Source organism: Neomonachus schauinslandi, chromosome 8, assembly GCF_002201575.2.
Source record: "Neomonachus schauinslandi chromosome 8, ASM220157v2, whole genome shotgun sequence".
NCBI lineage: Eukaryota > Metazoa > Chordata > Mammalia > Carnivora > Phocidae > Neomonachus > Neomonachus schauinslandi.
Window position 1 is genome coordinate 111,655,905 of NC_058410.1, and position 27,376 is coordinate 111,683,280.

A 27,376-nucleotide genomic window follows, 5' to 3' on the forward strand; every position below is an offset into this window, starting at 1 on the left:
TGGATTCCCAGTGGGCTTACAGAGGCACCTGGGCATTCACGCACACCACCTAAGGTGAGACTAGTGTCAATCAACTGTAAGTTAACTACTTACCTTTCCTGTTCTTTGAGTGGGTGTTGAGTGAGCACTAATGGCGAGACAGTGGTATCTCGCGTTTGGCCACGCTGTTGACTTCATCTGCTTATCACACCCTTGCTTTTTATGCAGTCATGTGTGTTTAGTGTGAACCTCTGAAGGACTGCTGGTTAAAGACAGGAATCATAAGGAAGAGTAAGGCTGAAACTCAAGAGGGAAATGAAAGGCATCAGAATAGTAACCGCTCTGCAGTTTCACCTTAAGCTGCTCTCTCAGATCTGTCTGGGACTGGCTTCCTGGGCATGTGACCAGGGCAGTTGCGTGGGGCTCCACACCCAGAAGGGGCTCTGTGCTTGGGGTTTAATGCTCACCAGCACCATCTTGAATTCTTCATAATTTTACCTATGAATTTGTTTTTATAAGGGCAGCCACATGGGACAATGGAGCATTCACCAGGGGCTGGGAGCCTCAGCTCCCACACAGGCCCATCTCTGCCCCCTCTGGCCTTCCCAGGACAGGTTCTCAGCCACCCACCCCCTGGCCCCTGGTGCCTGGACCTGCCCAGCCTCCCCCTTCTAACCTCCCCTTGACCACTGCCACCCTCCACTCCCTGTGGGGCCCAGCATGTTTGCAGGGAGAGTCCCGGTCTGGTATGAATCTCACTCGAGTCACAGGATAGGGCCCCGGGCGCCTGTGAGGGTCTGCCCTAGCCTTAGGAGTTCCCCTGACTGAGGGATTACAACATGAAGTAACAAAGGAAAACCCTGTGTCAGGTCAGGAGAGAAACTGTGGGAGGAAAGAAAAAGCTTTTTTCCTGCTTTTTGAATGAGAGGCTCTACATTTTCATTTTGTGCTGAGCCCTGCACATTATATAGCTGGCCCGATTCATGCATTGTGTTTGTCAAATAAGAATTCTCCAGAACACGTCAAGGTGTTTCTGGTACTTCAAAACACATTTTAAAAAGTGAAAATATTGTGATAATTTATATTCATTTTGCCTTTTTATTCATTTAGAACAAAAATGATACATGCCTACAATGTGTTTCTTGCAGAGAAGAGCTGATAAACAGAAGCCTGAAACTTTCTCTCTTACCTCTTCATTTCACAAACCTGAAAATTATAAAAGTAAACAAATTGAGATTTTTTTTTTAAGGCACAAAATTAAAGAACTCTAAACATCAGGTCATAAAAAGCATTTTTTTTTTTTTGATGAGGTAACAAAAGTAAATTTGAATCTGTATTTTAATATATATTTGAGCCCCAAACCAAATATCATCATATTTTTAAACATTTTTTTCTTTTTTAAAAATTTTAATTCCAGTATAGTTAACATAAAGTGTTATATTAGTTTTAGGGGTACAATGTAGTGATTCAACAATTCCATACATTACTCAGCATATTTTTAAAATTTTGCCAATAAATCCCGATTTTTATGTGTTTATTATGTACCAAATTGGAAAACTATCTTTACATAATACTAAATCAAGGTAAATTGAATATTTTTCATTTTCAGTCACTTATTTCTTATGTAGTACATCCAAAAAAACCCAAGCAGTTCTGTCTTTAATTCCTCCATGGGATTCTGCAGTTAGGTATTTCAGCAGAAGGAATTCTAGGTCAGAGAGGGCCAAGGAGCCACTGGGGTGAGTCTGATGAGGGTCTCCCAGAGTTTAGCCCCAACCCTATCACCTCAATGACCACATGAAGAACCATTTCCCATTACAGAACCCTGAAGTTGGAGTGCAAGATTGTCTCTTTCTGGATGAGTTTCCTGAACTGTCTGGGCAGGGAGCTCTAACCCCGTTGACCAGCCCGTTTGAATGGGTTGACTAGTAGGCCACTAATTAATCGGTGATCTGTTGCATTTGGCTTATGAGCAACTTGCTCAGCTGCCCTTACTGAGTCACTTACTGTTTGGGGAAGAAATCCTGAATGTGGTGTTGCCAACTGGGGAACGTCCTAAAGCATAAAGTAAATAATGAACGGGATCATAAGGCAAGACCCACAAACTGCCTTTCTCAGAGCACATGAGAAGACCCAGAAGTGCTGAGTCTCCCTGGGAATCCGGAATATAGCAAACTCTCAAAGAGAGCATTCTTTTCTGTAGCATGCTAGTTTCTGGGGCATCATTTTGGACAAAGTATCACCTATCTTAGAGAACAGTGGGAATGTATATACGTCGGTGTGGTGATGTTCAGAGGTGTGAGAGACAAGGTTGCACTAGGGGAAGAGGGGTAACTAAGGTTGCTCGAGCAGGAGTCCTGGGGGTAAGCAGCCCCGGAGGAGAGGTCGGATGGCCCAGACAGCCAGGGAAAGGAGGCTGGGGGCACAGTCAGGAAATGAAAACAGCTGGGGGGTCCAGGACAAGCCCCATCCCTTGTCCCATGGAAGCCAGAACCCCGCTGTCAATGAGAATATTGGGGTCAGGGTGCTTCTTTCTCACAGGTGAGGGTCGTAGAGGGAGAAGCAGGGTTTCCTCAGCCTGTCACTGCTTGTTTGCCAAGTGACGTCAGGGACCTTCGTTTAGTCAGAGCCGGGACCTTTAGATACTGAGTGTTACCAAGGGCTTTTGGTAATTTCAAGAAGTGTAGATGGAATTGGTTTTTAGCACGGGTGGGTAACAGAAAGAGAAATGTGGGTGAGTCACTTTGCCCCATCCCCCACAGAAGACCGTTTTCTGCAGGTGCTGCCCCATCCAGAGAGGAGGTCAGGCAGGGGATGGCAGGGGGAGCATCGCTCAGAGGCGCCTGTGACTTGAGGAGTGTGGTGGTGGGGGGGGTTGGCTGTTGGGACAGAAGGTGGGAAGCAGCCCGCACAGTGTGTCCTGGGGTGGGGGCTACTGGCAGCTGTGTTGCTGTGGGGCTGGAAACTACCCCGACCCCCACATCCCGCCCGCTGCTGGAATAGCAGAGCCCCCCGCCCCCACCGGAGCTAAACCAGCCCGGCATCCCTTGCGCAGTATAGACGTGTGTGTCCTGCCCCCGAGGCCAGGCCGTCCTGCGTGCGAGGCCCACGTGTGTCAGCCGCGTGCTAATTTCCCCCCTTCCCGGCCACCGGGCTCTCGGGTGACAGCAGCCCCAGCCACGGCAGACGTTCACATTTCTTGATCACCTGTTTCCGCACGCTTCTGATTTCCTGCAGCATTTCATCCCTGTCCTCTGGGGGGTGTCTGTCTGCTGCTGGCATCTGCCTCTCATCTTCCTTTGTGAGCGCCGCAGCGAGGAATTCATTTAATTTTTTAGCTACCTTTATGACCCCTGTCAATCAATTTCCCTACTGCTTACCTTACAGACCCCTCCCCTTCCGTCAGTGACCTCCTGCCCCTCGTGTACTTGGCATCATCCTTGCCATTTATCTTAGCTCCCGAGAACATTCTCCTTTCGGTCCCCCCCAGCGTGTGCTTTGTCATCCTCTGCTCCATAATCTCCCCTGCGCCTGGCGTGCTTCTCGCATGGCTCGGGCCCCTCTCCTTTACCCTTGGACGCCTTTCCTGCACATCTTGTGCGCACTCGCAGGGTCTCCTTTGTCTTCCTGTCACGCTTAGCACTAGATGGCAGACACGTGTCTTTCAGCACAGCCGCCCTCTCGTCCTCCTCTCCTTCAGTTGCTTCCATTTGTCTGAGTCTCCCCAGGGCTGGCAGCCAGAAAGGTCCTCCTCGGATGCTTCCTCGGGCACGTTATGCTGGTCTCGGTGCCAGGCTGGAGATGGCGTTCTCATTCCAGCACAGTGGCCCATCTGCCTCAACCGCTGATCAGTTCCGAGTGCCCAGGAGGCAGACGTTGCTCCCCTCTCCAAGCCTCTCTTGTCTGAAAAAGGGTAGAACCGGGGCCCTGGGGACGGCACCACCCGCGTCCTGGCAGACCCAAAGCTACAGTGCTGGTGACTGTGGCCAAGCCGTGCCGGCTGGGATGCGGCGCCCCACGCAGACCCCTTCCTTCCCATTTCAGTAATGATCGTAGCAGAGCCGCGGACGCGCACACCTCCGTCCCCGGAAATCAGACGGGGTCCAAACGGGATCCGTCTGGGGAACCTCCGAAAAGCAGTCCGTGGATTAAAGGAAACAGAAGTTATACCTGGTCTTGGGGGGAGGGGGGTTTATGGCTTTTATGAAAGCCTGGGTTTGAGAGCAAGTTCTGGAGTGATTTTTCAGGAGGCATTGAGCTCAGGGACATAGCTAGACCCTGGGGGAACAAAAGGACTGTGGGAAAAACAAACTGTCTGCAAAGTAGAAAGACTGGAGTCCCGCTCACAAGAACCCATGCGAGAGCCTTTGCCGAGTCAGTAACCAAGGCTGCGGAGGGACTTGCCAGGCTGTTGGCTGCGCTCAGGGTTCCTTTTCACCCACTGCATGTATGTAGCTGAGGAGAGAGGCTATGTCATATTTACCTGTGTGTCCCGGCACCTCGCGTGGGCCCGGTGCGCTTACAGATGGAGTACCTGTCGGCAGAGGGAGCGAATGAACCGTTCGGTCTGTCCGTCCATCTCTCCCTCGTGCATCCTCAGCCACCGAAGGCAAGGACTTAGTGCTACAACTTCTCACCATCAAGAGCCTGTGGCACTCCAGAGGTAGACTTTGTGTAGCCACACTGAAGAGTTTCTGAAACCAGACACTTTTGTAAGTGGAAAGGTAAATATGCCACATACCTCCACATGTCCTAGTTGAAGCCCCTCACAGTAACGATTATTCTTATTGTAAATTGTAATAGCAGCTCGTATTTACTGAGCACTTACTAGGTGCCAGGCCCTACTGCACGCCCTTGAGGCTAATGACACTATATGATCGGCATATGTGAAGTAGATTCTACTCTCACCCATTTTTTAAAAATGAGGAGGTTCAGTACCAAGTGTTGGCAAGGATGAGGAACAGTGGACAGTTTGCATCCAGCACCATGGGAGTATAAACTGAGGTGGTCCCTGAAGAGAAGAGTTCGGTAACATCTAAAGTTGAACATGTGCATGCCTACCCTAAGGCTAAGCATCTCATACCTGTGTCTATTCTCTAAAGAAGCTCTTACACACGTTCCAGATGCAAGAATGAAGATGCTCACAGCAGCACTGTTTATAGCAGTCATCCATGCAGGGACAATGGATAAGCCACGCATCGTCGGGCTGTGATCCACGGGATGAGTATCACAGCATGTCGAAGGAAAGAAGCCAGACACAGAAGAATACATATAGTAGGATTATATTCATAGAACATCAAAAACAGGCAAAAGTAAGCTATCACATTATAAGGATGTGGACACACAGGTGGTAAAACTTCTCTTTAAAAAAAAAGCAAAGGAATAATTATTATTAAAGCCTGAATTGTGGTTTCCTCAGGGTGGGGAAGCTTGGATCAGGAAGGGCCGGCCACGTGGAGGGACCAAGGGACACCGGCAGCGTTCCTGGGTTCTTGACCCTAGAGGAGTCTATGAATAACTATATAGTTATTCAACGAGCTGCGCATTTGCATTTCATGCACTCTTTAGTGCATGGTTTTCCCAGTAAAAATATTTTAATCAAAAAGGAAAATTTGATGAGGAAACTAGAGCTGAGCGATGTTAAGTGTTTTGCCCAAGGTCACCCCGCCGGCAAGTGCCAGTCAGGATTTGAATCCGGGCAGTTGGTCTCTGAAAACATCCAGACTGCTCTGTCTCCCAAAAAGGCACAATAGATAATAGTAAAGCCACAGAAATGAGCCCAGCTCTGCCCAGCACAGTCAGACATGGTGAGCAGATGGCTCCCGTGGGCACACTTCAGGCGCCAGCCTGCGCCAGGTCCAGGAGAGAAACCAAGGCAGGGCCCTGGCTGAGGGCTGGTAGCAGTCAGCCAGGTGAAGAGCAAGCCGTCCGGGCCAGAGCCGGCGCGCAGCGCAGGGAGGCCAACGGCACAGCTGACGTGGACGGAGGCAGGGCCCGGGGCCTGAGGAGGGGGTTCCTCATCTCTAAAATGGACCACATGAGCCTGGCGCTGGGGACTGGAGAGACATGGATGAGACTGGGCGGCGGAGGGTCGTGGCAGGTGGGCGGTGGCAGACTCCTCCGCGTGCTGGTGCAGGGAATAGCAAGCAGCTCGGGAGCTTGCCGCAGGAGGGTCACCTGAGCCAGCGCCAGCAGGACAGAGTCTGCAAGTGGCTGCTTGAGCTGCCCTCCAGGACCACTCAGCGCGGAGCCTGGAGTGAGGCAGAATTTATTTACAGGCTTCTGTCAGGCCGGTGAGTGGCTGTGGGTCCCAGGGCCGTCCTCGTTCCCATAGCAACATGTGGCTCCAGTGAAGAAAAAAAACACAAAAACAGGGAAAAGGACTCTTTTTGTTTTGTTTTGTTTTGTTTTGTTTTTAAACAAAAAAACTCTATCATTATTTCCCAGACACCCCCACCAGGTCTGGTCACACCCTCGGTGGCTCCCCCGGGGTTTCCCCCTTGCAGCATCCTCTAGAGGCTGTGCTCTAAGCCCCCAAAGGCAGGTGTCCCTCCACACAGCCATAGGCTAGCTCTCCAGGCCAGAATTCCTGGTCGGTCAGCACCAGAACCGAAGCAAACATCCTGGGGGCCGAGACTCCGAGGGCTAACAGAGCAAATGGACCCATGAGCCTCTCCCTCAGAGAGCTCCTGACCTCAAAGTGCCACTTCTGCCAGGGAGGAGGAACCTGGCCATCCGGGGGGTGTCACATGGCAGTGATGGGGGAGGGAGGTGCCAAAATCAGACGTGCTCAGAAGAGAAATAACCGGCACAAACCAGCCTTCCAGTGGCACCTGGATGCCCTGTGGGGCGTATGCAAGGCAGAGGTGGTATTTGCAGGGGCAGGACTGGGTGTGGGCCAGGCACAAGGTAAGCACAGGAACAGGAGGCCTTGGCATGGACAGGTAAGCCAACCTGGCACCTGTGAGTTTACCTAACAGTACTGCAGAGGCTTTGCCCAGGTCCTCCACTATGCTGCACTTCTTGAGGGCAGTGATGGTGTCCTGGTATCTTCGTGTCCCAGCACCCAGGCCCCTGTCCCCCACACCGTAGCCCCTCCATAAATCAGACCGAAGGCCAGAGCTTTAGTGCAGGGTTCTGAGGGAAATAAGCTCTCAGGAATCCCTTGTGACAACCTGCATCTGAGGAATGAGGAAGAACGGAAGATTGCACCAGGCTATAATCCCCATGACCTTGGAAAATGGCCAGGTGATGGCTGTGGGCAAGTCTGGAAGCATTTAGTTGCAAGAAACTCTAGGACAAGGTGAAGGGGGAGGTTAAAGGTGAGCCATCCAGACAAAAATGTGGGTTTAAGGACTACACTTTAGATCATGATTGAAGTCAGGTACCTCAGAAGTCAGGCTAAGAAGAAAGGGGTGGGGAGGGTCTAGAAGTAAGCTCTGAGACCTAGCCATAATGCACAGGCTAGCAAAGTAGGGGATGAGCCGAGGAAGAGAGAGGAGAGTGGAAGGAAGGGAAGGCCTCACCACACTCATCGAGTGCGGTCCAGGAGACCCCAGCACTGGGACCAGCCTCACCCCCAACCAGCCCTGTGACCCCCAACAAGTCACTTTACTCCCTGGTTCTCAGGACACTTGTCTTCAAAATGAGAGTGATGGGTGGCTCAGTCAGTTAAGCATCTGCCTTTGGCTCAGGTCATGATCCCAGGGTCCTGGGATGGAGCCCCGCGTCGGGCTCCGGGCTCAGCGGGGAGTCTGCTTTTCTCTCTGCCCCTCCCCCTGCTCGTGTTCTCTCTCATTCTAAGAAATAAATAAGATCTTAAAAAAAAATGAGAGTGAATTCAGTCTTAAAGATTCCTTCCCAGTGAGACAGAAAAGGCAGGAAAATATTTAATTTGTAGCATAATTATAAAAGACAAACTGTTACAGGCGTCTCTTCTTAAATCTCGATTATGAAAGATTTGCTTGGGAAGAGAGGGGGAGGGTGGCACGGCAGTGAGCGCAGGTCATCGTTCCAAACACTCCACAGTCCTTCTGCATATCGTGAGCAGCAGTAACTCTTGCACTAACCTACTGGCCTGGGGGAGGGTGTGCACAGAAGCTAAGCCGCCCTGCGGCGAGACAAAGGGAGACGTCGGGCTTGTGCGGATAATGATCTCGAGCGGTGTCCCACTGCCCAGTCCCACTACCCAGGATCTCCATGCAGCCAGAGGAAGTGAAGAACTGTCCCGGACAGCTGGGGCTACTCGAGCTGGCCTTCTAGGGCGAGGGGGCACAGGCAGGCTCCTAGATGCCCCTCCAGCGGGAAGGGGGTCTTGGCAAGGCCACACCTACCAGGTTCTACCTGGGAACTGGAACATTTCCCTTGTTTTGTTTCTTAGTCTTTTTTTCAAAAATAAAAAGATACCTCTAACACACTCCGGGGCCAAGATAATTACGATGAGAGAGTAAATCGTTCTCCCTGGAACTCTGGAGTGTACACACAGAAAAAACAGTAACCAGGGATTGCAGGGCTGCCTGGAGTGATATGTATTGGAAAGGCTCTTTTTCCAGAACCTTCCAAGCCATAAAGTTCCAGGGATCTGTGGGAGCCCTGGCCTACGCGAATGTGGGAAAGTGGTATTGGAAAGTTCAAGAACTTGCCATACGTAGGCAGTGTCACCAGGAATCGTACTCCTGTGCCTATTAGGATTAGATAGTTGTGCAAAAACGGTTTGGGCATCGTGTCACCCCGAAGCAATACTGAAAAAGTATTGTTCACAATCTGGAAATGTCTCCCGTTAAAAAAGGGTTTCTTAACTGAAAACCATGTTTTGGGCTGTTCGGATGAACATAAACAGAACTGTTGCTCATAAAAAAGGGTGTTTTGTTGGAGGCACTTGGACTTCAGTTTTAGAGGAACAAAAAGTGAAACATCCCAGCAGACTGCAGAGGGACGCTTAACCTGATCTCCCACGGTGGGTGTAAGAAAGACGTTCCTTGTCACCAGCGTCGGGATCCCTGAGCGCTCATTGAACGCGGCGTGGGTGCAAGTGCCACTGCCGTGGACACGGGGAAAGCCGAGCAGGCGGTCTTCGGGGTGGCATTGCCCAGAAGCCGTGTCTTTGTGCCTGACTTATGGGCACATATCCCTGAGAGGCGGTTACCTATTTTATCAAGATATGTCACCTTGGAAATTTAAGTCGAAAGTCAGGAATCCTATTTGTACTGGCAGGCATGAGAGCAGTCTGGGAAAATTACTCAGGAGAAACCAGAAAAGCAAGGTAGAGCCATGGATCAACATTTATTAAATTTCCCCAATTTCTGCCACAGTTCACGGTGGACTCTTAGTGCAACCTGGGAAAATGAGCCGAGGCTTCCGTGTGTCTAAGCGCCTCGAAGCTCTGTCGAGCACACCGTGCTTGGGGAGCCCCCATAATGAAGGGCGGCACGGCCCGCGGCCGAGGGGCTTGCCCAAGCACAGGCTGGCGCGGCTGTGCACGTCCCCTGCAGGTGGCTCCCTGAGAAAAGAACGCCCCAGACTCGCTCAAACGTGTCGAGAATTATGGCTCCCAGAGAGGAAAGGCAAAGTGATAATAAACAGCAGCTACAAAAAAGGACACCCGGATAGTGACTCAAGCTGTGTCGGATTCGTACACACGACTACATTCCAAATTAGCCGGCTCCTCTCGGGGGACAGATCCAGAGGCCACTGAAGCTGGTTCAGCGAAGGTGCCCCTTTGTGAGCAGTGGCAATCAAACAGGCTAATGGGATACATGATTGCCGAAAAGGGGATGGGAGAATGGTGCGGCGGCCGTGGTAATGGTTTTGCATAAATCAGTGGTGCGACTGCCCTGTACGCCTCATTCACTTTTGGTCACATCCTTTCCAAGGGGTATTGCAGTCTTGGGAAGGTTCGCAGGAAAGAAATGGAATGACACAAGCTTCTGAGCAAAGAGAAACTCAGGACCTGGCTGTTCTCCCCTAGAGGGAGGCAGAGGAGCTTCAGGCTGCGGCCCCACAGGCGGACACTTCGGGGGGCAGCCCGTGCCCCTGGGGGGTAGTGAGGACTCCCCGAGCCCTCAGCTACCTCCCCTGGTCTCCCTATGAACAGAGCAGAGGCCCTGCTGCCTCTCTTCCCCAACAGGCTCACTTCCGAGCCCTGCTCGCAAGAACAGAGTCAGGTCCCCTCTCTGGGTGCCCAGGTGCCCAGTCTTGCACAAGATGATGGTGGTGAGGTGCGGGAGCCCAGAGCCTGGCTGGGTGTTGGTGTTGTGCTGCGTAGGGTTCGGGGCCGGCACGCTGTTCTACAGAGGGATGAGCAGGCTTAAGAGCTGCTCGGCCCTGAAGTTGAATCCCTCCACTCACTCCTGGGACCTTGGGCACACTGTTGCCTCCTCTGCAGGGAAGTAAACTCATACCAGCAGGGGCACCGTACAGCCACCCCCCACCCCCCACCCACCCCCACTCAGCGCCCTGGTCCATGTTTGTGCTCAGTGGGATGCCTTGAAGTTTAAAAAACAAAAACAGGAAAGGATCTGAAGGCAAGGACAGGCCCTTGGAGGTTGGCTGAGCCTGGAGCCCGGGACCCCGCTGCTGCCACCTTCTTAGCAAGGCAGGCTGCCATCTCTGTCCTCCCAGAGAATCCTTCCAGCCACTGCGGACCCTTTTCTTTCCTATGTCCATCTCACCATGTCTGTTCTCAAGTTCTGTTATTCTTCCTTTAAAAATGACTCTTTCCTGTTTATCCCAGATCACTGAAGTCTACCTCAGGGGGTTTCAGAGTTTAAGGGTTTCTTGTCCCTACTTTATTCCTTTAGACTCCCCCCACCCTTTAGACAGTTTTATTATTTGTATTCCTTTTGTAATATTTTTAATTGAATGCTTTTTTAAGAGCCTCCTCTGTCCGGAGCCTTTGGCCCCCTGCTCAGGTCTGGCCAGCCCCTCAGAGTGCTGCCCGGAGCCATACCCCCCACTGCCACCCACCCCGTACCCCCCTGCTCTCTCCATCATCACCCTTGGCTGGAGAGCTCCCCTCTCCTGCTGCGTCAAGGGCTCCCTCCTCTGGCCTTTCCTGCTTGGCTGCCTCCAGCTTCCCGACCCAGCTCAGACCTCTCCACCCCCAGGAAGCATTCATTCCCGACTCCCCCTTCGGCTGGCTGGGCACCCCTCCATGCCCTCAGGGCTCCCTGTAGGCCCAGAGCTCCTTGCTCGTCCACGAATGTGTCTGCTGTCCTGACCGGATGGTGCACCCTCTGAGGGACCAGGACCCACGTGGTCGGCAGGTGCCTTGTACGTGTTGTGGAGTAAATGAATGGATGCGCTCAGACCTCCTGACCTCCACACCCGTCACCCGGTTCCTCCGGCCACTCCTCCCACACATGTGGGGCTCGCCCTGCCCTCTCTATGCCTGGCACCCAGAGGCACCCTTCCTTTCCCGACTTGCGCCTGCCCTTTGCCTGCTTGTTCTGACTCCCACTACACATTTTACCTCTTCATTGACTCCAGGCCTGACCCATCTTCCCATTTGTAACACACCCTTTTTCCCTTAGAACCATCAGCACACCGTTTGTGACTTCCTAAAAGCAACTGTTTCCTGTGTGTTGCCTTTGAATCTGGCAGAGCCTGCTTGGCTCTCCGGAGATGCTTAGGGAACCCACACTGAAGTTCAGTGGTCCTTCAGGGACACCCTTGGGCCCCAGACTGAAGCCCGGCTCGGAGGTGGCCCCGTCCCTCCTGTCTGGTCACCTGCATGCCCACCGCAGGGCCATAGCGGGGCTCGGTCAGGCAGCCAGCAGCCGGGCGGTCCACAGCCTCCTGTCTGCCCTAACTCAGACGGGGGGGGGGGGCCCACCACAGGTGCCAGGGGAGCTGTGCCTAGGCTCTCTCAGGAGGGACAGCCCTAGCGGTACATGAAAACAGCCCGCGGAGATTCATTGGCACTATTGCTGGCCATGTGGGGACTAACAGCCATTTGCACTATTATTTTAAAGCAGGTTGGTTAAATGGGCTAAAGACGGTTGTGCTGTTCACATCACCCAAGTTAGGGAAGAGAGAAATGCAGGCTGGAAGTGGGAATGACAGCGGGAAGGAGGGCAGTAAGAGGCAGGCCAGCGAGCATTTATTAGGCGCCCACTACAGACAGTCCTCCCAGGCCTTCCCAGTGCCGTGCAGAGCAGAAGCCCCCTGCCCCTCAGAGTAGGGACGCTGAGGGGACCCTTTCCAAGATGAAAGGCACATTCTGAAGGGCCAGCCGATAGTGCCTGGCCCCACAGAGAGCTTTTTAAGTTTATTTTTCAATCCAGAATTGAAACAGTGATATGTTTATTCCTGTGCAAGGCCTGCGTGGGAGAAGGGACAACCATGCATTGGTCCTTGAGTCCCAAGGTTGCTGAGATGGGTAGACAGAGGCAGGAGTGGGCCAGGCTTTGGGGGCGGGAGGCCTGAAGCCTCGCAGGACCTGTGGGGCAAGAGCTTGCCCAGAAATTAAGGGCACAGAGAAGCTCGCAGGCGCACGGGGGTAGAAACCCCTTCCATACAGAGGGAAGGTAATGAGGACTGGGCAAGCATCAGTCAATGCACGGATGACCATCAGCCCCAGGGCCTGAGGAATAGTCTCCGGAGCTATGAGCCGAGAGCGCAGGCTGCAGGATTGCACAAATAACGGGCTAGAGAGCCTGATGGGACAGGCTAAGGACTCAGGGTCAGAGATGGGGCAGGTGCAGTAAGGACAGCGTGTGCACATTTCCCTGTCAGAGGGTGGAGACGTGGGCTCTGGGGACAGAGTGTGACCAGACTGGACTGGGAAAGAGAACAGGGTGTCTGTTGGCTTGCGAGAAATTCCAAGGAGGGGCTTGAGAGAGGGTGCGGGTGGGGCTCCAGGCAGTGGAGGGGTGTTTTGGGGGGCTGGCCTGGTGTGCCCCCGACAGCCCCACCTGCGCTTAGAAAGAAGAGTGCTCATAAGGCCAGAGAGGCCGTCGCTAACCTGCCCGAAGATGGTCTTGTCACTTGAAAAGCTTAAAGAACGTTAAACTGATGGAGAAGAAGAGATTAATAGCGGCCGCTCAGATGTCCAGGTTTGCCCTGCGTGGTGCAGGTCAGAGCTGATGGCCCAGACAGGTCAGAATCACAACAGCCCTCCCGTCGGGCTCTTGCCAGGTAAGCACCTGCAGATGGGCCCAAACAGGGAGATTTGCTCTAACGGCAGAAAGGAAGGGAAGAAAGGAAAAGGGAGGAGGATGGGGGTGACTTGGCACCGTGAGGCCCCCAGGAAGCACCATGGTGAGAACAGGGCCCCCTGAGCTTCCTGGAGAGAAATCCGCTCCCTCCAAGGAACCCGGCTCTGCCAAAATGAACAGGACAGACCTGAAGACACATGGCCTCCATTAGTCTTCATATTAGAGTTTGAGATGCGAAATTTGAAACAGCGGTAGATAAATGAATTGAGGTGGGAATATGGGGAAAATAGTGATGCAGGAAGGTAAGCACGGAATTTATAATTTAACTATAATCTCACAGTTGCCATTACATGTCTTCTCCTCTGTGAACCAATTCTACAGTAGAAGGTTGTGTGTGTGTGTGCACGGTGCGTGTGCTTGAGCCATGGTGGCCACAGAGCCCCTGGGACGAAGGAGGGACAGTTCCTTGTCCCCCCACCCCCACCCCCTGCAACTGTCTGCCACAGCTGTGCCGCCCCCCCTCAGCGAGAGGAGCAGGTGCCCACCAGCCCTGCCCTGCGTCCTGCCCGCTCCCAGGGCACCTGTGCCTACAGACAGGCCCTTATCCAGCAGCAGACTCGCCACACGGGCAGAATCGAAGCTGAGCGGCCCCTCTCGGCCAGTAGGCCGGCGGAAAAAAGGGAGCAGGGTGGGAATTGCCGCTGTCCTGGAAGCACTGGGTGGCCCGGGGGGGGGGGGCGGGGGGGCAGTGTGTCCCTCCCTCATGGGCCGGGAAGGTGCCATGCCCCTGGGCCACATGGCCTGCCTTTCGTGGCTGTCCGCGCAGGCTCCAGGCACCCACCAGCCAGTGCAAACATCACTACAAACCAGGCACACTCCGCATTTGTACCCAAGTTCACCGAGAGCTTTGCCAGTTTCACCATCTTACTTCTTTAGCAGAAGCCTGGAGACGGAAGGGAGAAAGCCGGGGATTAGGTAGTACCGTTTGGGGAGCCAGGGCCCTACCAGCTGTCTGCCCAGGAGGCTCTGGTCCAGCAGCTGGGCTTCTGCCCAGCGGTCCCCCTGCCACACCCCCAGCCTCCATCCCTGCAGTCCAGCACAGCGGTCTGTTTAAAACTCTTGAGCCATCGGGCCCCTCAGGAAGTGGACCTCACCCCTAAACCCCATTCCAGCTGAGGCTTCCAGCCTCCCCATCACTGCCCCTGCCTCTTCGTGGGATCCGCTACCGCCAGGCCCCTCTTCACACGCCTCCCTTGCCCCAGTGAGCCTGTGCGGCCCTTCCTGCGCACCCCCCACCCCCGGCCACCTGGGCTCCAGCCTCCTGTGCCGGCTCATCCCAAAAGTTTGGGAGCCCTCCGGATTTGTCCCACTTTGCTGAACTTCACCTCTAACAAGTAGCCAGGGTGGATGTGTGTTTCTCCTGAATCACCTCACGGACCGTAGCTCCTCCCCTTGGCCTCTGTGACCTCCCACCCAAAGCTCTCACCCCTTGTTGAGGACAACACCGTTGGCCGGGAGCTGACCACACTGTCCTCCATCTGCAGGCCGCCCTGCCCTCATGGCTGGATGAATCTCCCCAAACATCCCTGCACCTCATCAGCGGCCTGTGCACTTTTGAGGCCAGAGTCTTTGCTGTTGGAGCTGATGTGCAGGCTCGGCCCCGCGGGAAGTGCCCAGTCGGTGTTCATGGGATGAGCAGGTTCTGGAGTGTTCCTCCGCAGAGGCCTCGCCAGCTCCACTGACTTGGATCTTTCCCTCAGACACCAGTGGGCCCTTTCCTCCTGAGGTCTTCACCCATGTTGTTAACCTGCCTGGAACACTTCTAACCCCGAAATGCCCCTCCTTCCCTCTAGGCTGTGCCTATTAACTTTTAAAAGCACTCCCTTGAGGGCTTAGAGTCTCCTAAGGGCAGCGGCAGTGGCCTTCGAATGTTTTGCTTGTCCCTTAGAAGAACTTGGGAAAGAGTAAGTAATTCTTTGAACATTTAAGGTTGAAAAGTAAAATATTAAGTTGAAGTACAATTATTTTTATAAATACGAGGTAAAAAAAATACACATTTTTATAAGATGGAAGAGGAGGAACCAATTATTAGGAATAAATATTTGATGACGTGATTCACTAAAATCGATTTTAACCCACCCATTGAATAAGGCACACCAAATCTGAAAGTCATCGTGCAGAACTTTTACTCATGGGTTTTAGCCAGTGTATCTTGAAAATGTTTTAATTCTGGAAGAAATCCCAGTTATGTTTAAAAAGTCACAGGAGTCAGGAGTACACCTCAGTTCTGGATTCGAACACCTCCCTGGGGCGGAGGCCCGCTCTCGCGGGAGGGCCCCCCCCGGATGCTGAGGGCAGGGCAGGCCTGCGCTCTCCTTCCGTGAGGGGAGGCGGGGTGTTGCGAATTCAGCCACGTTCGCAGGCAGCTTAGCAAATACAGATGCTGAGCCTCTGGAAGTGAATTCCTGAAAACTGTCAGCGTGCTCCCTGGGAAATGGCTCGGCAAACCCCGCACCAAAGACCACGGCTGCGGAGGAGGTGGTGACTCTTCCCCTTCAGAGAGTTCGGGGCCGACCCCAGGGAGCTGGAACCCCAGAAGGACCTGGTAGTTGGTGCACAAAGGAATTTCCGTGTGTGCCGGTGAGGGGGCAGGCCAGCTTCTCTGCAGGCCCACCTCGGACGGAGTTCCTGGCTGTCCCTCGTTCCCCCCCCCCACACACACACCACGTGCCCTTCTGTTCCACGCCGGGCGTGTCAGGCTCACACCCACACCCACACCCACACCATGGTCCGCTGAGCTCTGAGCCGCGCCCCGTCCACGCCATAGCTGGCCCGGCACTGAGCACAGAGCTCAGGCAGCTGCCCCAGGGACTCAGGGGCTGTGGCGAGCGCCTCTCGGCTCCTGGGGGTGGCCGGCTCGTCCACACGCGGTGTGCGTCCCGGATTGGCCCAGACCGCGTTGGGGTCAGGGTGAAGCCCCCTGCCCCGCACTGCTGCCCAGCCCGGAATCACGCCTCAGGAGCCGGTCCCTTCCCCAGGGCCCAGGAAGAGCTGCAGAGGGAGGGACTAGCTTGGACCCTTGGAGATAAGCCTGGTCCTCCCCCAGGGTGATGCCCTGCTGGCTTTTTATTTTTTTAATATCAACTTTATTGACATATAAACTAGCATACTGTACAACTCACTATGATGCAGTGGTTTAGCACAGAGTTGTGCGGCCGTCACCACAGGCAACCCCTGTTGACCTTCAACCCAACTGCCAAAAGCAAGATTCATTAATTAATTAAAACCGAAGAGCTCGTATGACAAGAATAACCCGAAATGGAATAATCCAGTGAGGGCATTTTTTTTTAAGATTTTATTTATTTGACAGACAGAGACACAGCGAGAGAGGGAACACAAGCAAGGGGGAGCGGGGGAGGGAGAAGCAGGCTTCCCGCTGAGCAGGGAGCCCGATGTGGGGCTCGATCCCAGGACCCTGGGATCATGACCTGAGCCGATGGTAACGACTGAGCCACCCAGGCGCCCCCATGAGGACATTTTATAGGAAGCCATGTCATACTGCCTGTAACTTACAGACCATCAGCCCATTTACTTCTGTCCCACCTTCTCGTCGCTGCCCCGGGTCCGTGGGGCCCCGAAGGACTTCGGCTGCCTCCCGGTGGGACGGCCACTGTTGCTCACTGGCCCTTTGCTCTCTCTCGCCAGGTGTTCCACTGTGTCCACTTTGAGTGTCCAGAGCAGCAGAGCAGCCAGAAGGAGGAAAGCAGCGAGGAGTCGGGGCCAGGGGAGCCCAGCCTGGCTGGCCCACAGTTCGAGCCCCACGCCCTGCAGGCCCCCAGCGGCAGCTCCCTGCCTTCCAGCCCCGGCTCCGCCTCTCGCTCCCCCAACCGGCAGCACCAGTAAAGGGGGCGCCGACGACGTGGAGGCGCGGGTGGGCCCCGAGGGCAGGGGGCCAGGATGGGCGTCCTCCCAGGAGGGATCTCTGTTGACCGTCCCCCTCCCCTGCCGGGAGGGGCAGACTGGGCTGCAAAAACACGGACACAGAACAGGCTTTCTCCCAAGGACAGAAAGGGGCTGCTTTGTTCTCCTCAATTTGTTCAAATTAGGCTAGTCTCCAGGGGGAGAAAATGGGTCTTCAGTCTTCATCAAGTCCACCATTAACACCCTACCTCTCTAATCTAACCCGGGCAAAGGGGACAGAAGGCAGCGGCAGACGGCCCGTGTCGGAATACCTCGGCAACCGAGCTCAAGTGTGGGAGGATCCATTGGGCCTTTATGACCCGGAGGCACCCTTTACGAAGTGGGTTTCCGAAGCGTGTTTACTTTTATGGAACACATTGCCCTGGCAACTAAATGATTTTTTCTTTCTTTTAGTTATTGTCCATTTGCTGAATCATAGGTGTTCCAGATCTTTTTGAAATGCTCAAACAGCAAATCACTTGTTTTAATCCCTTTTGACGCTGTAATTTTCCTTGCTTAGTTTTGTACGGTTAAGCCTGGGCTGGAGCGGAGAGATTCTGTGCACAGCTCCGAAATGAGGCACAGATGGCTCATCATGGCACCTGGTCTGACAAGGAAAATCCTCTGAGGAAGTTCAACAAAATACACAATGAGCAAATCAATCCGAGGACACTGGAGTTAATAATCACTCGAATTCCTGAGTTATTAACCTGTCATTCCTGAAACATATCCAGCCTTTAAGCTTGGGAGGCTGACGAGGAAATATTTTGCCACCTGCTAATTTCCTGTTCATAAGTCTGTAAATGTATCTGGAAGTCCGCAGCAGCTTCCAGTTGGGCTGAGCCCGCCCCTGAATCACCACTGGTTAGCCGGGCCGTGGGGACGGCGGCCCTCCTGCCGGCCAGGGTCAGGAACTCGAAACTGGGGCTTCGCAGCGCGGTCGTGATAGTTCAGGGCTTGCTGTGTTTCACCCCCAGACCCTACTACTCGGCCAGGGTTTAGAAGAAAAAGCCGTTCTAAGAAGCTTTTCTCCTCGAGCCGATCTCCTCTGACTGCCGTGGCCTGCCGTGGCTCTGTTGTGTCTCCTGCTTAGTGACTTCCAGTCCAGCGCTAACTACCCTTTGTAATGTGCTCAGCCTGCTGCCTGGGGTTTGCTGGGCTCCACGGAAGCCCGGCCGCGGTCCCCCGGCCCCCCAGACGCAGGCCCAGGCCCTCGGCACACCCTGTGACCCCGCTTGGAGGAGGGTGGGCTTACAGGGGAAGGTTCCTTTCTGGGGTCTTAAAGACACGTGGGGTTATGGGTGGACACAGAGCCCCTGGGCCCACTAACTAAATGCTTTCTCCAGTGTAACTTGGTCTTGAGTGATCTCTCAATATGGGAGCAGCAGGGGGGCATCAAACCACATGATTAAGCAGGAAGGTGGGCTTTCTGTTTGAACGTGGGCGGCAGGAGACAGTGGCAGGGGTGCCACAGCGCCAGCCACAGCTGCAGAGGCTCTGGGCCCCCCCACCCCGCTCTCAGCTTGCGCATCTGACTCCTTCCCCACCATGTGGGGCGAGTGGGGTGCCAGGCATCTCACGGGGTGGGAGCGGGGCGGGAGGCTCCCGTAACAGATGGCAGGGCCGCTCGCTGGCCATGGGTGGCCGCCCCGTGGGACTTGGCCACTGCCTTTGTCAGCATCCGGCACACGGTCGCCAATTAGCGTGGAGAATTCCTGTCCACTCGGCACTTCCTTCAACAGCGCAGTCACTACCCGGCGGGGAACAGAAGGAGCCCAAGAAGTCAGCAAGGGCAGAGTTCAGATGTTTGGAAAGTCTCCATTCAAACTTTGGAGTCGCCTGTCCAGGGAGGAGTGGGTCCCCGGGCTTGGCTGGCACTGCCGACCTGGGAGAAAGGGAGTGGGCTGGTGAGGACCTGGAAGGTTCCGGCCCTCCATCCCCAGACCGTTGGGTCCCACCGGCCCACGGCCCACGCCGCCGTCTCGGGCCCAGGTCTGGCAGCTCCATGGCACACCGAAGAGGCACAGGCCGTGGAGCTTCAGCACCAGACCCACGTGTGGGCGCCTCCCGGCCTCCCGCTCTCCCCTGCGGATTCCCTTCCGTGCCCGCAAAGTCTGCACGCCTGCCCCGAGGTCTGTCTTGGGGGATCGGAGTGGGTGTCAGCAGATAAGGGAAGGAAGGGAAGACGGGAGCGGCCAGCATTCGGCAGCAGGGGGGACGGGCACGTGGCCACGTTCCCTCCCCTGGGCCGGTCGGGAGGCCTTGCTTGCATGGAAGCCCGCTCTAGAGCCCAGGCCGGCGTGGACGAAGCCCCGCAGAAGCCGCTCTGCTCTCCCTCCTGCCAGGTCAGTGGGCTCAGCCTTCCGTGGTGAGCCTTCTGATTTGGGGAGCAGGGGGCTCCTTCTGCATGCCTGGCTGGGCTGGGGCCTTCTGGATGCGGCCTGCAGCCCCCAGTCAGGGTGCGTGGCCCCAGACATGCGCAGATCTCCAGAACCCTGGCTGGTCCTTTGGGGGGCTCCTCCCTGCAGCCAGCTAGACCAAAATGGCCCCCAAACTGCAAGAGCCCCACGGAGCTAAACAGGAATGCAGACAAGACAACCTGGTGTGCAGCCGGAAGGCCTCCCACGTGCCGGCTGAGTCCTCGCCCCAGCAGCGGGTGGCGGCCACTTCCCCTGTGGGCTGTGAGGAAGGAGACCCGGCCAGTCACCAGGGGGCCGGGGGCAGACGAGGGACCCCGCCCTGTGAGGGTGCAGCCTGGGCCGTAATTGGTTTGAGGAGAGGTCGGGCGAGGCCTGGCCCTCCGTGGGGACAGATAGAAGGGTGCTTGTGGCCTCTGGCCCATGCCTGTGATGCGTCTCAGTTACTGACCGTGGAACACCACCTTTGTGCCTACCAGCCAGGTCAGGAACTCGAACACTGCCAGAGCCCCCTGCCCTTCCCTTTAGATCATGATGTGGGGGCAAGAATCAGCTGTACTGGGGATTTGGGGGATAGCCGTCGCCTTCTGGCAGCTGCTGGGAGGGCCAGCTGGGGTGACACCGGGCACACCAGGTGGGGCCTGCGTCCACTGCCCGTGTGCGCGCGGGGCTGGCGGCCTGCTCGTCTGCGGATCTGAAACAGGTGTGATAGTTTGACATGCACGCGCATGCCCGCCCAGACTTGTTCCCCATATTCTCAGTGCTGTTTCTGTTTTACTTCTTCTGACTCTCGTTAGAACTGCGAGCCCGCGATGAACGTGGGACTCTTCTCAATTGCTCTTCAAATTGTCACTTTTAATCTTATTAAATGAAGTGTCGATTCCTGATAAATACATTAGAAGTGTTTTACTCCTAGAAGAGTTGGGAAAAGAAATTATTTTCAGCAAGAGTGGGATCTGTTTGTTAGACTGATCCCTTGGTCAAAAAAAAAAACACATGAGTTTCTGAATTGTGCAAAAAATTGCTCAGTACTTACGCTGTCGCCCCAATTGTCAAATCGTTGTGCAGATGGCTCCAACCCAGTCAACTTCACCTTTCTTTTTTTTTTTTTTATAGAAGATAACAAAATTGTAATCACTTTTTCTTTCTAGAGACTCAGAAGAAAAAAAGGAAGGTATGATCCGTATGATCCGCAATAAAAAGCAGAGCATCCTGTCTGCCTCTGCAGACGTGGGAGCTGCTCGGACAACTGCGAGCTCCCCCGCCGGCCCCCCCCTCCCTTCCCCGCCGCATCCCTTCAGGCAGGACTTCCTGCTGGCCGGATGTGGGCTGGGACCTGCTTCCAGAGCAGGGCTGTGGGGCAGGTGCACAGACCAGCTCCCCCTACAAACACACACCTTGAATATCCCCGGTCTCTTAAACTACTCGTTAAAAAATATTGGTAAAGTAATAATGCCCATGGGCTAACATTCCAACCTAGCAGAAGGGCCAAAGGTGCCCTCCCTCTCGTCTGGCTCTTGAGTCACCGTTGACCTGGGCCAGGTCGTTTCCTCTGTGACGGACTCATTGCGAGGGGCATAGTGCCCCCTGCTCACCTGCCCCTCAGTCCTCCTTCCCGGCACCCCGGCCTCTCCCAGATGAAAGCCAGACTGTGAAAGGGGCCCTCCCGGCCCATCAGGTTAGTTTTTGGGTTTTTTTAAAAGAACTGAAATATCCCCAAGGGGCCTCATGGCCTAAAGATTCATAATCATCCACCTATAATTTATGATAAGTGTCTCGAGCATTTACCATTTGCATCCTGAGTATTTATAGCCCTGAGCCGGGAGCGGGGGCAGGAGAAGGCCTCCACCTGCCTCCACCATTGTCTCCTGCTCAGCTGTCCCTGCAGCTGGGACAGCTGACGAAGGCCACCTCCGAGAGCCAGGGCAGGGGGGCTCCAGCCCGTCTGGAGGTGGGAGGCGCCAGCAGAAGAAAGTTGGGCAAGAGGGTCTTGAGAGGCTTCTAAGGAGGGGATCTGGGTTCTGGGGCTTGGGTTTCCGTGGATACCCTGGGAACACTGGGTGTTACTACTACCGCCCACCCACCCATCCGTCACCAAATATTCTCATCCCGTCCCATGAGCCCCAGGGGTTGTGGCCCAAGACAGCGCATCCGACAGCGCCTGGTACAGACAGGACCAGCATGTCCGAGGTGGACGTGCATCTGCCCGCCGCCCAGGGTGCAGGGGCAGGCTGGTCCTCCCGTGGCTGCTTCCAGCCCCAGGCTCCAGGTCACTCCCCATGCACATCGCCCGCCTTGGGGCCTGATGGTGGGGTCGGCCCCAGCCCCAGCCTCTGTAACGGCTGCTCCCTCCAAGGCCTGCCCCAGGCAGCGGGGTCTCACCATCCCCGGGGCCAGGCGCCGCTGGTGAATCGGAAAAGCTTGCAGGCGACGACAGTGGGCACAGGGCCCTGTGGTGGCCAGGAGGAGCCAAGCCCTGGGCCGAGCACCCCAGGGCCTTGGGGCCCAGCCTCGCCCCCCACAGGGCAGCTCAGTCCTCAGAGCTCCCTTCAGAGAGGCAGTGGCCGCTCTGAGGAACACTCAGAACTCTCCCCGTAACGAAGGTCCTGAGGCCACCCCAGCCCCAGCTCCTGGAAAAGCTAGAGGGGAGGCGGGCCTCGGCTCAATGCAGAGGGTGACAGGAGTGTCTCAGGGTTGCTGTGGGGCTTGACCGATGAGCTACTCTTGCCAAACTTGTGTATACCCTGAATTTCCCAGAGAGCACCAAGCTCCCCCGCCTTTGGGGTTTCTGGGCCTTGCTGCTCTCTCGCGCTCACTCAGCGCCCTGTCTCTGCCGGGGCCCCGCGGGGCACAACGCCCACCAGCGTGTGTGCACCCCGGCGAGTCCGCTGCTGCCGCCGGGCCGGGGCCGCCACCCCACGCGACCGCACTGGGCTGCCTCGGACCGTGGCCTCGCCCTGAGCTCTTGTCACCGAGAACAGCTTGGAGCGGGTAGGCGTGTTTATTTTCTGAACCTGCACGCAGGGCTTGACATTTCCCTTTGCTAACGCCCCTCCAGCGGTGGTAGCTGAGCCCTGGAACCTCCCGTCAAGGCTGTTTTGAACCTGGATTTAGGCACCGTCGTGTGAGCGAACCTCCTAGTTTCGTTCGCCTGGAACGGACTGCAGTTCCCGACAATTCGTCGATGTGCTGAAGAAGACAAAAACCGAATCCAGAGAGACTGGGGTTCACCACGCAGCTGCTCCCCGGGTCCCCTCGGGCTGTGACCACCACGCAGCCCGGGCCCTTTTCTTCGTGCTGGGACGTAGCGGTGACCAAGGAGCACAGAGCAGGCCCGTGTCCTGCCTTCGTGGCACTTACATTGCTGAGGAGGGGGACGGACGACAGACAACATCCACGAGTGTAAGTGCACCTCACGCCCATGTGCCCGTGGCAAGGACAGGACTAGAAGCGGACGCTCCGGTGGAAACCAGGAAGGGGACAGCTGGGCTAAGCCCCGGGGGTAAGGGAGAGACTGAGGCCCTCTGGGCAGACCTTCCCAGGATGAGGGCGAGCGGAAGGCAGGGCCCTGCCTTGCTGCGGGGCTGGCGTGGTGAGGGGCAGGGGTGAGGCCCAGGGTGACGGGCCCAGGGAGCAAGGGGGCGGGGTGGGGGCCAGGGAAGGGCCCCAGGATCCTTAGAGAACATTGGGCTCTTGTCCAAGTGACGTGGGAGCCAGTGGAAGGTTCTGAGCATAGGAGGGCCCTGGTCTGACTCACACTGTAACAGGCTCCCCGGCTGCCCCGATGGAGAATTCTCGTAGAGCGGAGAGGCGGGAGCAGGAGAGGGGAGGGCTGTTGCAGAAATCCGGGGAGAGGTGGTGCTGCGTGGACGAGGCGAGCTCCGGGGGCTGAGAGGATGTGAGGGTCAGTGCCAAGAGAGAAGCAGCAAGGTCAAGGTTGACTCCAAGTGGGGTCGCCTTCACAGAACCAGGGATGGGGCAGCCGGCTGGGGACATGCTGGGTTTGTAGAATGCAAGGAAGCTCAACAAACACAAACGGTCTGTGACGGAGAAGGAGCTGCTTCTCACTTACCCTAGGCCTCAAGGTGACGACTTATCTTGGTACATCAGCTCAGCAAAAGTTAGGGGTAGAACTGCTTTCACGCAGGGAGTACCGGTTTGCAGGAAATACTCAGGATTGTATTATCACGGGCACCAGAATTCGTGAGGATGGCCCTGTTCATTTCAGCTTAGCTCAGGGGATAAACTGCTTGGGTTTCTGTTTTTTCCCGAGCATCCTGTGGAAAGACTGTCATGGTTGTACCAGGTTTTTCTTCGAGTTTGAGAGGAGTCCTGGAAGCAGTCGGCCCACCGCAGTGCGGACCAATCCCCTGGAACGTGATCGAATGCCCGGCCCCCACCTGTGCCTACAGGTCCCGACTCAGGGGCCGGCGGGGCCCAGGGATCCGCATTCTCAAGCACCCCCCCAGCTTCGGCCCCGATAACCCACCCGGCTTGGAGGAACACTGAACTAGAGGTGCGAGCAGCTGGGACCCCAGCCCGGAGCCGAGGGCGGCGCGGAGAGTCCGGTGTCACCAGTGTTTATGTAACTGGGACGAGATCACCAGCAGGGAAGAGACGGTCCTGGGCTGAGCCCGGGAGCCCCAGTGGGTAGAGCCTGGGGAGGTGAGAGCAAAGGCGGCTGAGGGACCAGGGACCCTGTGCCTGAACAGCTCGGGGGGACAGCCAGCAGGGAGGGCAGATCAGTGGGGCAAATGCCCCGAGGCTTCAAGAAGAGAAGAGGGCTGAGGACGGATGGGATTTAGGGGGCGCCTGATTCGGGTGGAATCCGGTTTTCTGGAATTGACCACGGCTGAGATAGTCCCTGAGGCTGGCTGTGAGCTCTTGTGTGGGCACCTGGGATCCCCACTTTCCTTTCTCAATGTGTCCAATCCTCCCAGCACACTCTTCTTTCATTTTACCGAGGCATGGCATGAGACTTCAAGGACAGCCCTTGCCTGCCTCTGAGGGTCTTAGCTTTCTTCCATTGACAAGATTTGTCCACCAGCGACCAACAGTCATCTTACGGTACCTGGACCCGGGACGCACTTGCCAGGACTTGGAAGGACCAACCCTTCCGAAGTGGCTACACATTTTCAGTCCTTCACCTGTCTGGGACTGCAACATTTCCAGTATATTCTACTTGTTTCATCTATTTAAATTTTGAAGCTCTTGGACTCTGAATTCAAGATGGCAGACGGCTAGTTTTGAGGGCCAGTCGCCGTCTGGACTGAAATGCAACATGTGCAGTACGATAAAAAGAGCAAACACTGCCTTCCCCTCCCTCTCCCTAAATCACGAGCAATGACCAAGAAGAGAGAGAGTTTGCAAATAAAAATAACCGGAGTGGAAAAGAAGGAGGTGATGCCAGAAGCTCAGGAAATGGTGCAAGATAAGCCACCGAGGGATTGCCTCCAGCCACAGTGAGCTTGCTTCGACGTGTACACACAAACACGACACTCGGCAAACGGAGTGCCCAGTTCCCTTCAGACATGCCCGCCGATTCGTAAAGTGGTCGCATCTCTGCTGGCGCGTCCTGCACGTAGCGGAGGTGAGGGGGGCACTGTGCGGGGGCCTCGTTCCCGGGGCCCACCCGGTGCCCAGAACAGCGGACGGGCCCATCCGGAGGCCAGCGGGGCTGCAACAAGACCGCGGGCCACGCTCCTGGGCCGGCGGCGGGCGCGCAGCAGGTGTGTGCCCACAGGACTCCACTGGCCCAAAGCGGGGGTCCCTTCTGTCTGCACTGTCCTTGCTGCAGGGGGAGTTCGAAGCCCCACATCACCCTCAGGCACTTTCCGCCCAAGCCCCGGCTCCTCTGTCTGCTGCCCTCCCTGGCCCTCCCGGCGAGGCCTCTCGGTGCCCTTTGGACACATGAGCTCTTCAGAGCATCTCCAGCCGCTGCCCGTCGGCACCTCCAGCTCGGGGCTGTGGTGCTCTGGGGGCTGGGCAGGGCCCTGGGGCAAACCTCTGACTTTGAACGGCTGTGGGGAAACCCCAGCAGGTGCACCCGATGGGGACAGCAGGGTCTCAGGGGATGGGGGCAACAGACCCTAGCTGTGTGGGCCCTTTGGTGGCAACAGGAGACCCTTGTTGAACAATGCTCCAGACCTGGAGACAGCACAGTTCTGCGGAGGCCCTGGCTCTTTTCTTCCATAATAGGATTCCTACACAATTTAATGTCACATCCTTGGTCACCTCTTTTCCCAGTAATACTCTCTGGCCCTGGAGTCACTTTTCTCTCACTTTTTGAAAGCTGGTTGGCTCTAATCCTTGGCGAATGCCCAGCCAGACCTGTCCTGACCACAACAGGCTCTAAAACGACAAGTACCTCCATCCCGAGGCCCTGGTTCCTCCACATTTGGGTCTTCCACCTGGTCAGACCCCCTGGGAGGGGCAGCTCCTATCTTGCGTCCTGCATCTCCATCCACAGCAGTGGCCTGCTGCCCGGGAGCGGGGCCTGGGTGACTGGACACTGTCTGGACATCAGGAGTGGCAGAAATAAGTCGGCACCTCACCACCTGCGTCGCCTCGTTCCCGTCAGCCCAGCGGTCAGGAGTGGCCGGGCCGCCCCGTGCCTCCCGAGCCTCTGTCATCCCCACGCTGCAGGCGCTGGGGAACCTGACCAGGGTTGCTGTCTCGGGAGCGGGTTGACGTCTGGCGCATTACTGATTAAGATGTGTCCTGTTTCCATCCAAGGGCCCAGCCTGGCTAGGGGCTGCTAGCCAACACCTGAAGCCCTGCGTGAGTGTCTGCGAAGGCGAAATTTTCCACCTTCCCCAGTGAAGGCACAGGCCAAAGGGAGTGGGCCCCTTGGCAGAGAGGCACTTGGAGGCCCAGCTGGACAAGAACGGCGTCCTGCCTCCAGGGCCGGGGCTGACCAGGTGCCACAAGGACTGGGAGGGGCGGGTCACTGGTAAGGATCTCAGCGAAGGTACCAGAATCCACTGCTTCATCAGCACCTGCTGAGTCCATCAGAGTGGGTGCCGTCACCCCAGTCTAACCCCCCAGCAGCTGTCTGCTCCCGTCTTTGCCTGGTACCACCACCTCTGAGACCTCGCGCCACCCTTCCAGAACCTGGCTGGTTAAACTCACTCACAGTCACCATGGCCAAGGCACCGAGCCCTCCCTGCTGCCGTCAGACGTCACCTGTTCACGCCACGTTACTGCAGACCCACCGTCCCAGGACCTAATGGCCTAAAACAACAGTTATTTTGCTCACAAATCCACTGACTGGTCAGGGCTCGGTGGAGACACTCTGCTCCACTTGGTGTCGTCTGGGTCTGCCGGAGGGCCAGGCCAGGTCACCCGAAGACTCGCTGGCTCCCCGCGGACCTAGCGAGTGCAGCTGGGCTCCTGGGCTTCTCTCTCTCATTTTGGGCTCTCCACATGGTCTCGCCAGCGCGAGGCTGCAGGGTAGCCATTTTTTTTCTAATTGAAGTGAGATTCACAGAACATAAAATCCACCATTTTAAACGAACAATTCAGTGGCGTTTAGTACATTTGCGATGTTGTGCAAACGGCACCTCTACCTAGGTCCAGAACATGTTTATCACCCCAAAAGGAAACCCACACCCATGAAGCAATCAGTCCCCATTCTCCTCTCCCCGGGACCCCTCGGGACCACCCACCTGCTTTCAGTCTCTATGGATCTGCCCATTCTGACATCTCCCTTCAACAGAATCACATCATGTGTGATCTGTGACTGGCTTGTCGGACGCAGCCACGTGTTTTTGAGCTTTGTCCACACTGCAGCAAGTGTATTTGATTTCTTTTCATGGCCGAATTGTAGGACTACACCCCATTTTGTTTATCCATTCATCCCCT

General features: G+C 55.7%; 1 protein-coding gene across 2 annotated transcripts in view; it reads left to right on the forward strand.

Moving 5' to 3' along the window:
* The window catches only part of BTBD9 (BTB domain containing 9), a 423,191-nt gene extending 404,567 nt beyond the window's left edge, over window positions 1-18,624 (forward strand). For both annotated transcript variants that reach the window (XM_021684707.1, XM_021684708.1), the window contains exon 11: window positions 16,842-18,624. In XM_021684707.1, coding sequence (XP_021540382.1) covers window positions 16,842-17,039 — 198 coding nt within the window. In that variant the 3' untranslated portion in view covers window positions 17,040-18,624. The remainder of the gene's footprint in view (window positions 1-16,841) is intronic.
* The last annotated feature ends 8,752 nt before the right edge of the window (window positions 18,625-27,376 follow it).